This window comes from Diplotaxodon limnothrissa, linkage group LG7 (assembly GCF_057381915.1).
Source record: "Diplotaxodon limnothrissa isolate DT_005_m linkage group LG7, D_limnothrissa_male_GT1.1, whole genome shotgun sequence".
Taxonomy (NCBI): domain Eukaryota; kingdom Metazoa; phylum Chordata; class Actinopteri; order Cichliformes; family Cichlidae; genus Diplotaxodon; species Diplotaxodon limnothrissa.
The window spans coordinates 64,409,150-64,422,006 of NC_140602.1; the positions used below are offsets into that span (position 1 = coordinate 64,409,150).

The 12,857-nt window shown below is 40.8% G+C and overlaps 1 protein-coding gene across 1 annotated transcript in view; it reads left to right on the plus strand.

Moving 5' to 3' along the window:
- Positions 1-3,141: 3,141 nt before the first annotated feature.
- The window catches only part of hipk3a (homeodomain interacting protein kinase 3a), a 33,285-nt gene continuing 23,569 nt past the window's right edge, over positions 3,142-12,857 (plus strand). The window contains exons 1-4 of the mRNA XM_085360133.1: positions 3,142-3,511; positions 7,016-8,052; positions 8,256-8,447; positions 8,606-8,787. Of these exons, the coding sequence (XP_085216259.1) occupies positions 7,018-8,052; positions 8,256-8,447; positions 8,606-8,787 (1,409 nt within the window). The 5' untranslated portion in view covers positions 3,142-3,511; positions 7,016-7,017. The remainder of the gene's footprint in view (positions 3,512-7,015; positions 8,053-8,255; positions 8,448-8,605; positions 8,788-12,857) is intronic.

The window sequence follows — 12,857 nt, forward strand, 5'->3', positions numbered from 1 at the left end:
GTGAGATATGTGATGGGTAAAAGCCTTAAAGTATTTAGAAAGCATCAGTACGTTACGTTTTTTTAACTTACTGCTCGTGGCACCGTTTAACTGGCACTCTAAGCAGTTGTGTAGCTCACACAAGCGAAAGAATGAGCAAGACAGCAAATGCCTGCATGCTGTCTTTTACACTGGAACTGAAAGAGAATACAGAGGGTACAAAAACTATACACCTTAATCTTTTTGCAGCATTTAGTTCATGCATCTGTAAGTACTAGTGGATTTTTTTTAAACAGACAGGGGACTCCTTGCAGTAGCTTCAGAAATATGTACAATAACCCAGCTAAACAAATTCTTCACTATAAAGTAAATTAGTTTCCTTTAATGATGAAGGTTGGACTTAAAAAACCAACAAACAAAAAGATGATCTGAATCTCTTCTATACCTGCTCACAGAAAAAGAAAAGGATCCGTTTATCTGTTGGAAATAATGGTGTGCAGACTTTTTGTACCCGCAGTAAGTGAGATAGTTTCCAGCATATTAGATAAAATGAAAATAACCTGCATTATATGTTGTACTGTAATTTTTACCAAGGGACTTGTGTTGTTGACCAACTCGAACTATTTTAATTTAACTGATGTTTACGTATTGATTTTTTGATTGTTTTTAAGAAGCTGGAACATTTCATTTTAACAAGCACTTCTCGTTGGGGTTTGGCTTTTCTCGTGCATATTTTACAACTTACCACACAGCTGGTTGTAACACTGTTTCACTCCTTCAGGCAGAATGACGTCAGCCATTCCCCAAATGAATAACACTCTGACTGATCACACTGACTACACTTTGAATGTTCGTTGAACATGACAATAAAGCGTTACGTCCCACACAGCAGTCTGTGTTTATTTTTGAATCCATCTTCACATCAAAGAGCTTGATTGCGTTCATCAAAAACACTGTGAGGGAAATAAAACGTTTAAAGATTTTATAATAGAGCTCTCATTATTAACTCCAATAAGATTTGGTGCATTCTTCTGTGTATCGCTAGGCTGCTTGCGTGCAATACACTTATATAGCGGTAGGTGGCGCCAGATCTCAAATTTAAAAACCAGTACAAGGCGTTGCGTTTGTGCAATAAAAAGCGTGCGATCAAATACTTGCATAAGAGCAATTTATAACCAGAGGGAGACTTGTACTTATTCTTCAAAACAGCGTGTGTTTGAATTAAGTTTTGTTGGCAATTATGACCACTATTTTAATGTTTTTGAACATGCCTACAAAGAAACCAAGAAATAAGTGCAACAGCATGATGGGAGCATGCACTTTGAATGCTTTAGAGCTGACTAAGTTCGCACTGTTGTAACGCTAACATGCATTGTCTTGTCCTGAACTGCACTGGGGTGTGTTTTGGCTAATCCAATAGCTAACTTGTTTCACTTATATTATGACTGCCTGGCTGCCATTTTGTCCGTAATCTTAATTACTACTAAATCTACATAGAGTAAGCTCTGAACGTTATTGGACAATTATAATTTTTTTAAATTTTCAGCTTTAATTTAAGGGTTTTAACAGAAGTGCAGGCCTGGCATAACATATCAAGGGAGGTGGTGCACTTTCAAGCAGTCATTGACTGCAAAGGATTTTCAGCCATGTATTAAAAACAATCTTCATATCTAAAATTATACACTATGATTTTAGATTTTACAGTTGCTTTTAAACCTTTCAAGGGGAAGGAATAACGAAAGAAAAAGGCTGACATTCCCAAAGAGTTCATGTAATATTTGAATTAAATTCAAATATTCTAAAAGTTAGTCAAAAACATTTGTTTTCATACTGTTTACGCCAAATCCAGACCCTACCATCTGAACGTCACAGCATAAAATGAAACTACAATTTTGTTGAGCTTGTGCAAATTGTAGCCTCTGTTTCTTGCTCCTATCTGATAGATGTGGCACCCAGTGTGGACTTCTGCTGTTGTGGCACATCTGTCTCAAGGCTGGACTGTTGTGCATTCAGAGACGCTGTTCTGCATGGCTTGGTTATTTGAGTTCCTGTTGCCATCCTATCAGCTTGAAGCACTCTGGCCATTCTCCTCTGACCTCTGACATCAACAAGGTATTTTTGCTCACAGAACTCCTGCTTAGTGGATATTTTCCCTTTTTTGGACCGTTCTCCAAAAACCCTAGAGATGGCTGTGTGGGAAAATCTCAGTAGATAAGCAGTTTTTGAAATACTGAGACCAGCCCCTCTGGCACCCACATCCATGTCACTTAATAAATCACCTTTCTTTGCCATTCAGATGCTCAGCTTGAAAAGCAGGTTGCTACAATGCAATGCTATTTGGCTTATATATTTGCAGTTGAACAGGTGTACCTAATATGATGGCTACATTCAGCAAAGTATTATGAAGTAATGTGCAAAATGACACTTGCAATTATTGCTTTCAATTATTCTGCATCAATATACATGTGATCTGATTCCCCCAGCTGTATGCATACTAACTGTGGATGTGATGGAGAAGAAAACAAAACATTTGAATTTACATTTTATTTAAGAATTAAACAACAATTAAACATCTTTGAGTGTTGTGTTTATCACTTTGGTGTGCAATCCAGTTATTACCGATGAGTGATTCTGTTTGATTCCCTAAAAAGACTCAAAAATAGCAGCACACAGAAGCTTCAGCTGATCACCGCTAACACAAAAGGCAACTTTAATTTAGGACCAGAGAATCAGAAGCAACCAGTACTCCTGTGTTGGTGTATTATTACATGCCACCGACTGTCCTTTGTGCCATTTTCTTTGTCACAGCTCAGCTAGAGAGTGTTTTATTTAAACATGGGGATCATGCCAGCACAGTGAGCTAGAATGAGCTAAAAGAAGTATAAACATTATCAACTGACTTGTGGTGAACATGGGGGCTGATGAAGCCATGCGTGTAAAAACAAAGCATCTTTTTTTGGAGTGGATACAAATTCATAGTACTGTAATAAAGTTCAAAAGATGATGAAATGAACAGATTGTTAAAAACAAGTTTTAATTCTGGCACATCTAAACAGAAATCAAACGTTGCAGCTCAGTCAGTGTTTCATGGAGACAGCACTGTTATTATTTTACTGTCCCCTCCCTCTGCCCTCCCCAACATTCCACACATGCGGAGAAGCAACAAGCTACCGAACCAGCAGCAACAGCTAGCCGCCCGCCAGCAGCTATCTCCGTGGGGGACGAGGCGTATTAACATGCAAAAGTTTAGAAACACGGATTCCTTGTCCTAAGCAGGCACAAGAGTGACGTTCGGCGCAACCCGAGACGGCTGTGGAAAGCATGGGTCACGTCGGGCTCTCGTAATAGATAGTTATTTGCGTTATTTAGTGCTTCAAATGTGCGAAAAGTCGCTCGGTGTGTCCTCGTCGTTGAACAAGATGGCAGCAGCAGCAGGAGCAGCACCGTTGCAGGAATCGACTGTGGTGCGGGTCCTCGTTGCTAGCCAGCTCTTTCACACCCTGGGCGATACGATTTACTGGTTTTGTTGAAGGTATGTCACCTTATCTGGCAAGGCTGGGCGTCAAATGGACTTTGTGTGCTGCGCTGGTGTTTGTTTCATATGTCCCTTTAACGTTGACAGTACTTCGCTCATGGCTAGCTTGTTTGCTAACAGCTGCTAACTTCGATTTGTCCCCTGTAGCTGGAAACTGTTGGCGATAAAAACGTGCTTAATTAGAGCTAGGGCACACGGTAGCTATTCAGGTGTGTGGTTTTAGTGTGCCCTTTCATGTGTGTTCATTTTTAAGTAACTTTAGCTATGCATTTTGTTAACTTATGCTAACTTGAAAAAGTTATGTACTGAAAAAACGACTTTATTTGACACATTTTTGTCCCTTAGTAAAGATATAACACCTGTAAAAGTTCGCACTTGTATTTTTGAGTGAGTTTGAGTAAATTACTTTGCTGCCTGTCAGTTTATAAGTTCCAACAGGTGTCTCGGCTGGTGTTGCCCATCCCCCAAACACGTACACACACACACACACACACACACAGCCAGGCACACATCACCCTCCCCGTGTGCTAACATGCCTCTCTAGATTGATCAGTAACAAACTGTGGGGTGGACGCTAGCTGGACCCGTGAGCACATACAAACACGCAAACACTTGTGTGTGTCGTGGCTCTCTATTTCAGGCTTGGGTCTCGTCATCCTGTGGGGATATCAGGCTACCTAAGCCTGGCAGTGAGAAGGCAGAGCAGCACTGGCTGTGTCGGTGGCCCCCAGAGACTGGAATGACATATTGGCAAGCGTAGGAAGGTGGAGATGTTGGCATCAGCCATATGGTGGTGTCGCCTTTTTTTTTTTTTTTTTTTTTTTCCTGTAGCACCATCAGATTATTTTTAGTGTTTGCTAAATTTGCTGCTGTAGTTGTTGAATGAAGAAAGGTAGCGGTGAGGGAGGCAGTGGAAAAATATGGGTTTGGTTTTAGACTACAATGATGTCAGCAAGAATTTTAATTACAGCCACACTCCACAGCTATTTGCCAGCTCATTTCTGCTCTGAGTAATATTGTTGTTAACCAGAGTCTGAATACAGATCTATATTGAGAGAGAAAAGTGTGGTTGCAAGTGTTACTGTCCATCAGCAGTTTGTCTAGTGAAACACATCAGCCCTGCTGGTAATAAGAGGTGTGTTTTATTTTAATGTTGACTTTGAGGCACACCCCTCTGCTTGTCTCAACCTGCATTGGCACTTGGAATGAAATTTTGTGCTTAACGCAGCCGGCTTCATGAGCGTCAAACTGGAATCACCTGAGTCCCAATGTAACCCAGCCAAACACGGGCATTCAGGAAGTATGGCTGCAGCCTTTGCCTATGCCTGTTATCGCGGTGTACAGACTTGCTGCAATGAAAGGAAAGTTGCAGGAAAAGAATAAATGAAGGCAAATATTTTATAGTAGTGTGTAGCATTAGACAATGGGATGTTAAAATATGTATGTTACACAATGGCTAACACTGTTCTCTAATCATATCCTATTTGGTGTAAAACTAAATCAAGCATGTTTGTTCTTTGGCTGCATAATCACTTTCCTTTGTTTGTATATTCCTAACTTCCAGGGAGATGTGAGTAATGCCAGCAGTGCTTCATTAAGGTCTGAATAATTAATAATTCGGCCTAATGTGTCCACTCTAGTCAATGATTTAACTGTTTTGTGGGACAGATGGACATTGCTCACTTAAAAGAGTTTAAGGGTTAACAAAAGTCCTTGTTCAGCTTTGGGGGCATTAGGTACTTTTTCAGTTTGGAAGAGAAAATAAAGGATTAATTAAAAGATTGCTGTTTGTTTTCAGATATAAAAACGGATCAAGCCACAGTAGTCTTACCTGGTTGATTTCAACCCCACTCAGTGTGGTGAGACCCTCTTCTTATTCCACTTCTCCACCAGTTAGTCCTTGCTCACCTGATCTAGTCTAAAAGAAACCTGATACTGGCTGGTCAGAGCCCAGTGGTCATGGAACAGTCCTAATCCTATCAAGACAACTTGAGTTACACTTTGCTGAAAGTTTTTTTTTTTTTTTTTTTCCCCCAAAAAAGCCTCCTGCCCATACCCCATCTCTTATAAATTCAGTTACCCAATAAAAACCATCAGTAAAATTTATGCTTTAGATTTCCATAAAATTATACTGCCTTTCTGTCTTTTTGTGAACATTGAATACACATCCATGTTGTTTGAATAGGCCTACATCTAATTTGAATTTGATTTGAACTGTCAGCTGAGAAAACTGGCCTAAACCTTGGTCTATAACGTCAGTGTCATTTGTGATTTAAAACATGTAATCCAATTCAACAAAGCATCTAACATTAATAAACATTGTAGATTGTGCTCCAGGGCTATCACAGTATTAAATTTTCACTCCACAATTATTTTGGTAAAAAAGAAACACACCAAAAAAGATATCTGTACAAAATCTTTAAGAAAAAAAGTCTGTATTCTTTTAGTTGGCTCTATAACTGAATGTGTTTGTTGTCGTTTGTTTTGGGAAATTAAAATTGAAATCCGAGTGGATGGAGGTGATGAGTCTAACTGTAACTCTACAAAAGCATAAAAACAGTTTGAGAAAGCCTATTTGTGCTATAGGCATGACATGAATATTTAATACTTTAATACTATCAATACACAGTTATCATGACCCCCACATTGTGTCACATTGGTTTCTAACCATGTTATCACACTTTAGCTAGTATACGCCTGGTGTGCTACCACAGTGTTCTGACTTTAGAAATGTGAACTCTTACATTTTTACAGCATAGATCACATTGTATGCTGAACAAATGTTTCCATTAATACATGAACATCAGTAATAGACAACTACCTAAAGTAGAAAGCACTGAATAGAAAAGTGAGTGCTTGACATGAAGATTGTGTAAGTTTCTTTAATGCATGTTTTGATCTAATATGCTTCTAGGATTTGGGAGTGAGGTGTGCCTTAATCAAAGAATCGTTGTTAGATCATTTGGACTACAGCATTGCAAAGGCCATAAAGTAAAGCAGTAGCTACTACAGTTCAGCGTCCTCTCTTACAGATGGTGTTACTTCTGATTTTGGTTTTGATGCTAATCTAAATAAGCACTGTTACTTCAGTATCATTGCCATATTTGTAAAATGTCACTGGTTGATAACTCATCGTGCCTTTATGGTGGATTATTTTCCCCTCCAGTACTGCTTGCAGTGTGGTTCTGCTTGTGTGAAACTGACCCTTGAGTATAGCATGCAGAGACAGGCCAGAGATGCAGCGGGCTTCCCCCATCTCTCATTACAGGAGGCCAGTTCCCCTTTCCTGTAATGGTGAAATGATGAGTTAATGTGTATTTGCTCTGGTGTCCTTTGGTATTTTTTTTTTCTTTTTGTTTAAAATCTTGGCTCGAGAGAATGGTGAAGGAGAAGAAAAAACTTTGGTTCTACTCTTTACTTTTTTTTGAATGTAGCATTTTGGTGTGAGTTTGTTTTGCCATGCTTTAAATGATTAATGTGGCTTGTGTTTCTGTTCTTTAGGTATGGCCTCACAAGTCTTGGTCTACCCATCACAGATGCACTCAGCTCAAACAAGTGCCTTAGGAACCAGCAGTAGTGGTACCAGCAGACATATAGGTGAAGCCCACCGCAGTAATAACACCAGCAGAGCCTTTCAGCACCGACCACCACCCAAAACCTATGTGATCGGAGTCAACTACGGTATTGCATATCCCAACAACGTTGTCCCATCCTCAGTCGGGGCTGATTCAGGGAGACTGCACGCAGGAATACAGCTCGGAGAAGGGGGGCTGTGGGCATTGCAGACTGCAGGAATACAGAGTGAAGAGAACCTAGGAGAAGGTCCAACTCGGACCCAGGATCAGCAGTCTCTTTGCCAGAGCAGAGGCAGAGGCCCACAGGAAGTGAGGCTTTATAGGGACAGTGGTGGTACTCCAGCAGGAGGAGGCCTGGACTGTGGGCTGCTGAGTAGGGCCTGTATCAGAACGCAAGAGGACGGTGGTAGAAACAGAAGAGTACCGAGGCCAGGAGGATACACCAAACTTTTAGACACAGCTGCCATCCAGAAATGTGAAAAGAAGACAGGTGAAAGTGGAGAACAACTGCAGGGAAACAACTGTGTCGGAACCATGCAGATAGTGGAGGAGGTATCTGCTCTGCCTTCACTTCCTCCTCCGGTGGCCATGTTGCAAACCAACACTGGGAACTTTGCAGACACTGTCAGATTAGGAGGTGGAGGGATGCCTGCTCAACACAACAGGGTGGAAGGTGTGACAGACATTGGAATCAGGGTGGATGGATCTGAAATCAGGCCAAATGGCAGTAACGAGGCAGTGGCTGGAGCTACAGTGACTAGAGCTGGGTCAGGAGATGGTGACTACCAGTTAGTTCAGCATGAGGTTCTGTGTTCCCAGAAGAACAGCTACGAGGTTTTGGAGTTTCTGGGTCGTGGCACCTTTGGCCAGGTGGTAAAGTGTTGGAAGAGGGGAACGAGTGAAGTGGTGGCTGTTAAAATACTGAAGAACCATCCGTCTTATGCACGTCAGGGACAGATTGAGGTGAGGAACTGTGAATTACTGTCTGTTGTTAGTGTGTTAGCTGAAATCTGCTGCTGTGTTACTCTGTGCATGCCCACAGTTTTGTTGCAGCATCACACCAAAACCGAACAACAGAAACGGTTCAATTTGCCTTTTTTTCCTCTCTCTCCCATAATCTTTTAACAGCTGATAGTCTGAGCCTATGTTATTTCCTTTTGTTCCAGGTTGAGATATTGGCACGGTTGAGCAGTGAGAATGCAGAGGAGCACAATGTGGTGCGTGCTTTGGAGTGCTTCCAGCACCGCAGCCACACCTGCCTGGTGTTTGAGATGTTGGAGCAAAATCTGTATGACTTTCTTAAACAGAACAAGTTCAGCCCACTGCCACTCAAAATCATCAGGCCTATTCTGCAGCAGGTAAAACAAACTTTTCTTTTCTGCCATAGAAACACATAAGATACAGGACATATTGTATGATGATGCTTTTAGAGCTGGCACACCTAGTTTTTAATGGGCTAAAAAAAATGCAGAGCACCATTTTGAATCATATTTTGTATTTGTGTTAATTCCTGCAGGTGGCAACAGCCCTAAAGAAGCTCAAGTCTTTGGGTTTGATTCACGCTGACCTGAAGCCAGAGAACATCATGCTGGTTGACCCCTCCAGACAGCCCTACAGAGTCAAAGTCATTGATTTTGGCTCAGCCAGCCATGTCTCCAAGGCTGTCTGCTCCACTTATCTGCAGTCCAGATACTACAGGTGAGTGCTTTCACTCAATTCTGAATCATTCTTCAAGACTCATGGGAGTCATTCACCAGTAGGTGTGGCGTGATATGATAGGCATTCCTGTTCATACTTTGAAAGACATTTTGAAGCTGTTCTAAAATAATTTGCTGTGTAAACTTGCTTTGTTATTGTAGATCAGAATGCAGCCTTCACTACTCCCTGTAGTTTTAATGCAGCGTTATCAGTTACCATATCATAAGAGAAGCATGATGTTTAATTTTGAGATAAATGTTTATGGTAAACATTTTTATTTCCTGTAATGTGACAATTAAAGTTTTAGTTTTACTGTAATTATGGGCTTTTAAAAATTTTGAATAGGACTCACATTTGTCAAAAAGGCCCCTAAATATGTTTAAAAAAACCAATCAGTGCATGCATCAGACTGAACCCAGCTGGTTTCCAGTAGTACAAAGTGTTCAGAATAAGCTTCACATGGTAGAATATTTTTAGGAAGATCAGATATGTCACGAGGTGAAATGTCATGGTATTTGTCTTCATAACATGCTAGCACAGTGATTTGACTTATTCCCATGGGTAATGGTTGTTTGTGTGTTTCTCCCCGTTTCTCACAGGGCTTAGTGAGGTCTTGCCTGAGCATTGTGTGTTTAGGCCTTCTCTGTTATGTAAAATGACGTGGTCTGTAACAACCTGCACACTCTCATTGGGAGTTCATTGACATGTCTTGGGAGCTGTTTTTTCCCCCTTCTGTATTTGTATGCATTTTTTATGTACATGCCTGGATGTACATCTGAGTAGTTCTCAGTGCATCACGCCCTTAACTTGGCTGATCTTGCATAATGTGCAGAGGAACTGAAATGTTTATATGAGGAACAGCGTCATGAAATATTTGGCTTGTCTTTCTGGCCTCTGTGAAAGCAAGAACGTGCTTATGAAACAGCTTTCCCAACCTCAGGACGCATTGTTGAACTGAAATGTAGAACTTAATTACATTGTTAAGCTGTAAGCTTACATGCTCGCATTATGACACAATAAATTTAGGACTTTCTGTACTTAAAAACAAAGTAGACCACAAGGTCGACTAAAAAAAACAACCTTGTCTCTCTTTGGTATATAGCCGTCTCATTGTGGACTCGTAGGCTTGTTTGTGATACGTATAATGATATCCAAGCTTGTTTCCAAAGCAAAAGTATTTGCTTTTTGCTAATCACGGGACAGAACGCTGGCAATTTTATTCATCACAGCTCCGACTAGCAAGTTTCAGCAAGCAGGTCATTTGGGTCGGGTGAACTGTTGCAAACTCTTCATTGTGCAATTCTTCAGAGGCTGCTGGGATAAGGGGTATGCCAGCAGCTAATGGAGCACACACACCCAACAGTACACTCTCTGCAGTTCTGATTTTATTGCCCTGTAAGGAACGTAGCACATTATCAGTTATTTCAAAAGTGTTTCTGGTAGTGGTGTTGAAATGGGGATACATAAGTCTGGGTTTCCTGAGGTGAAGAAACTTGTGTAAATGTAAAACTGAGCCTTAGAGCACAAACATTCCACCAATAGCTTTGTGCAACTTCTCTATTTTAGATAAATCTAGCCACTCCCCAGCCCCCTCCTCTACCAGAGCTGAGGTTTAGTGTGGAGCTACAGCTGTTACATAACATAAAGGATTTGCTCCTCATTTGACCTGTTTAACTGTGGAGAACGTGTGTGTGTGTGTGTGTGTGTGTGTGTGTGTGTGTGTGTGTGTGTGTGTGTGTGTGTGTGTGTGTGTGTGTGTGTTTCATCTCGAAGCAGCAAAAGTGAGATCATAGTGCAGTTAAAATGGGCTGCTGGTGGATTTCAGAGAGGTCACTCAGGCCAGTGAAGAATGTGGTATGTGAAAACCCACATTTAGATCCAGGAAAAAACATTCAGACATTCCTGTGTGTGTCTGGGTGTGTTCCTATGTGGTGCCCCTGTCTATAGAACAGCTGTTGAGCCTGGATATAAAATGTGCTCTAACATGCCTGACAATAATGCCACATGAATGTCACAGAGGGGCTTTGCTGAGTATTCAACGTTTGTATGTTGAGATTTTGTACCTTTTAACTTGACCTTTATCTTAGCTGGTGGTGTATGGCTGAAAGAATATGCTGACTCCAGACACAGTCTTATTTTTAAATAAACCAGTACTTCATGGCTTTCTTCTCTTGCTGTATATCCCACCTGCTTTCCATTGTGGGTTTGTGTGAGGAGGAGTTGGCTTAGCCATGATGATAGCTGGTACTGCACGTGCAGTGTGCACTGGTAAGCATGTATGTAAGCTTGGTTGGGGGAATTGTCTGTATTCAAACTGAGATGTCATAATAATATTTTGCAGTGCATTTTGTTTCCTATACGTGTGGAGCAGATGAAAGTAGCTGTTGCTTCTTATTGCTGTTATACAAGACCCAGTTCAATGAGTCAGCTCACTCTGTGCGAGTGTTACGTTGTTTGTAAGTGAGGTTATGTGGAGAGTGGTTTGAAGGATATAGTGTATCATCTCCCATGCTCATGTTACATAATGCCTGTGCTGTATTGTTACCATAGCGAAGCTCTTAATAGATACAGCCTCACCACAGTGGTTGGATGGATTTTTCTTTTTTCTGCTTTTTTGCTTAATGTTTTTGGGTTTTCCCTGGATTTTCCAGCACCATGGATAATGGCATTGCCAACAGTGTGGCTTTGATGAGAATTCAGATTTTTAAAACACAAAGAAACCCTGAAAATGGCAGTAAAACTGAGGTCATTTTAATGAGGCCCAGTATGAATGTTTTGTTCCTGGTGTTTACTGGCATGACAAAGAGTCTATATTTATCCACAAAAAAATGAACAGATTGGTGTTTTGTCTAGTTCTAGTCTTGAGAGCACTGACCATAAATCACATTAGACACTCACTGAAAAGAACTTAGTTTCAAGGCATTCACATATCACCTAATGTCAAAGTGAGGGCAGACAAATAGCATAGCCATAACTGCTTGTATAAGTACTAGGGCTGCCACAAACGATTATTTTGATAGTCGACTAGTCACCGATTATTTTTGCGATTAGTCGACTAATCAGATCATCATCCATTGGACGTACAGCGTACAGCTTATTGCACCAGCAGCATCTGGTCTTATATAACTATCATTAGCTTACAGCTTGAAGTGTTTGTGCTAACTAAAAATAAAGACAAGATGGTAGTTTATTAATTTTTAATGAAATTTGCAGATTGTTTCGGTGAAGTTTAATAAACTCCTTGCTTTTTAAAATATAACAGGACACCGGAGTATATTCTCCAGCGTCTCACACTTCTGATAATCAGCTGTCTGCTTGACAGTTTTAGCTGTGCAAAAACTATAACTTTAATCTCAGCCAAACCGATTTACTCAGGAACAAATAAAATACTAAAGAAAGCCAAACAATAACATTTTTAAGTTATCTAAGTGACTTATATATATGTTTAACCTGACTAGCAAAAGACGGCGGTGGGTTTGAAAACGATTTGCCGGGAGTCCGGTGTTCTCACGGCTCTAGTTAGCCTTGCCCCCGCCTAGCTAACGAGCTAGTGGGTAACAGACATCTCCGAAAACATCGGAGCGCTTTTGAAAATATGTGGTGTCCTGATAAACTGAGCAGATATTTGAGGTTTACACAGCTACATTCTCGCCTGAAAATATGTTAAACGTTTATTTTGTGACCCAGAAAGAATAATAAGAGTAAAGTTAAAACTAACTAGCTGCCGCCATTGTTGACAACTGCGCTGGGCTGCGCTATGAATTCTGGGACACAGCTTCTTCTTCTTCGGGGTTTAACGGCAGCTGGCATCCTTGTACATGCAGTGCTGCCATCTTCTGTTTCAGTCCGTTATTACACTCTTAAATCCTACTACTCATTCCTGCGTCCTTTGTGATCTTACAAAGCTTCAAACGATGCGTCGACTATTAAATTAGTCGTCGACGATTTTGATAGTCGACGTAATCGTGACTAGTCGACTAATCGTGGCAGCCCTAATAAGTACATTTTCTTAAATGTAAAGTTAGGGCCTTTTGTGACTAGCTTATGTAATAAGATTATTGTGATTTGAG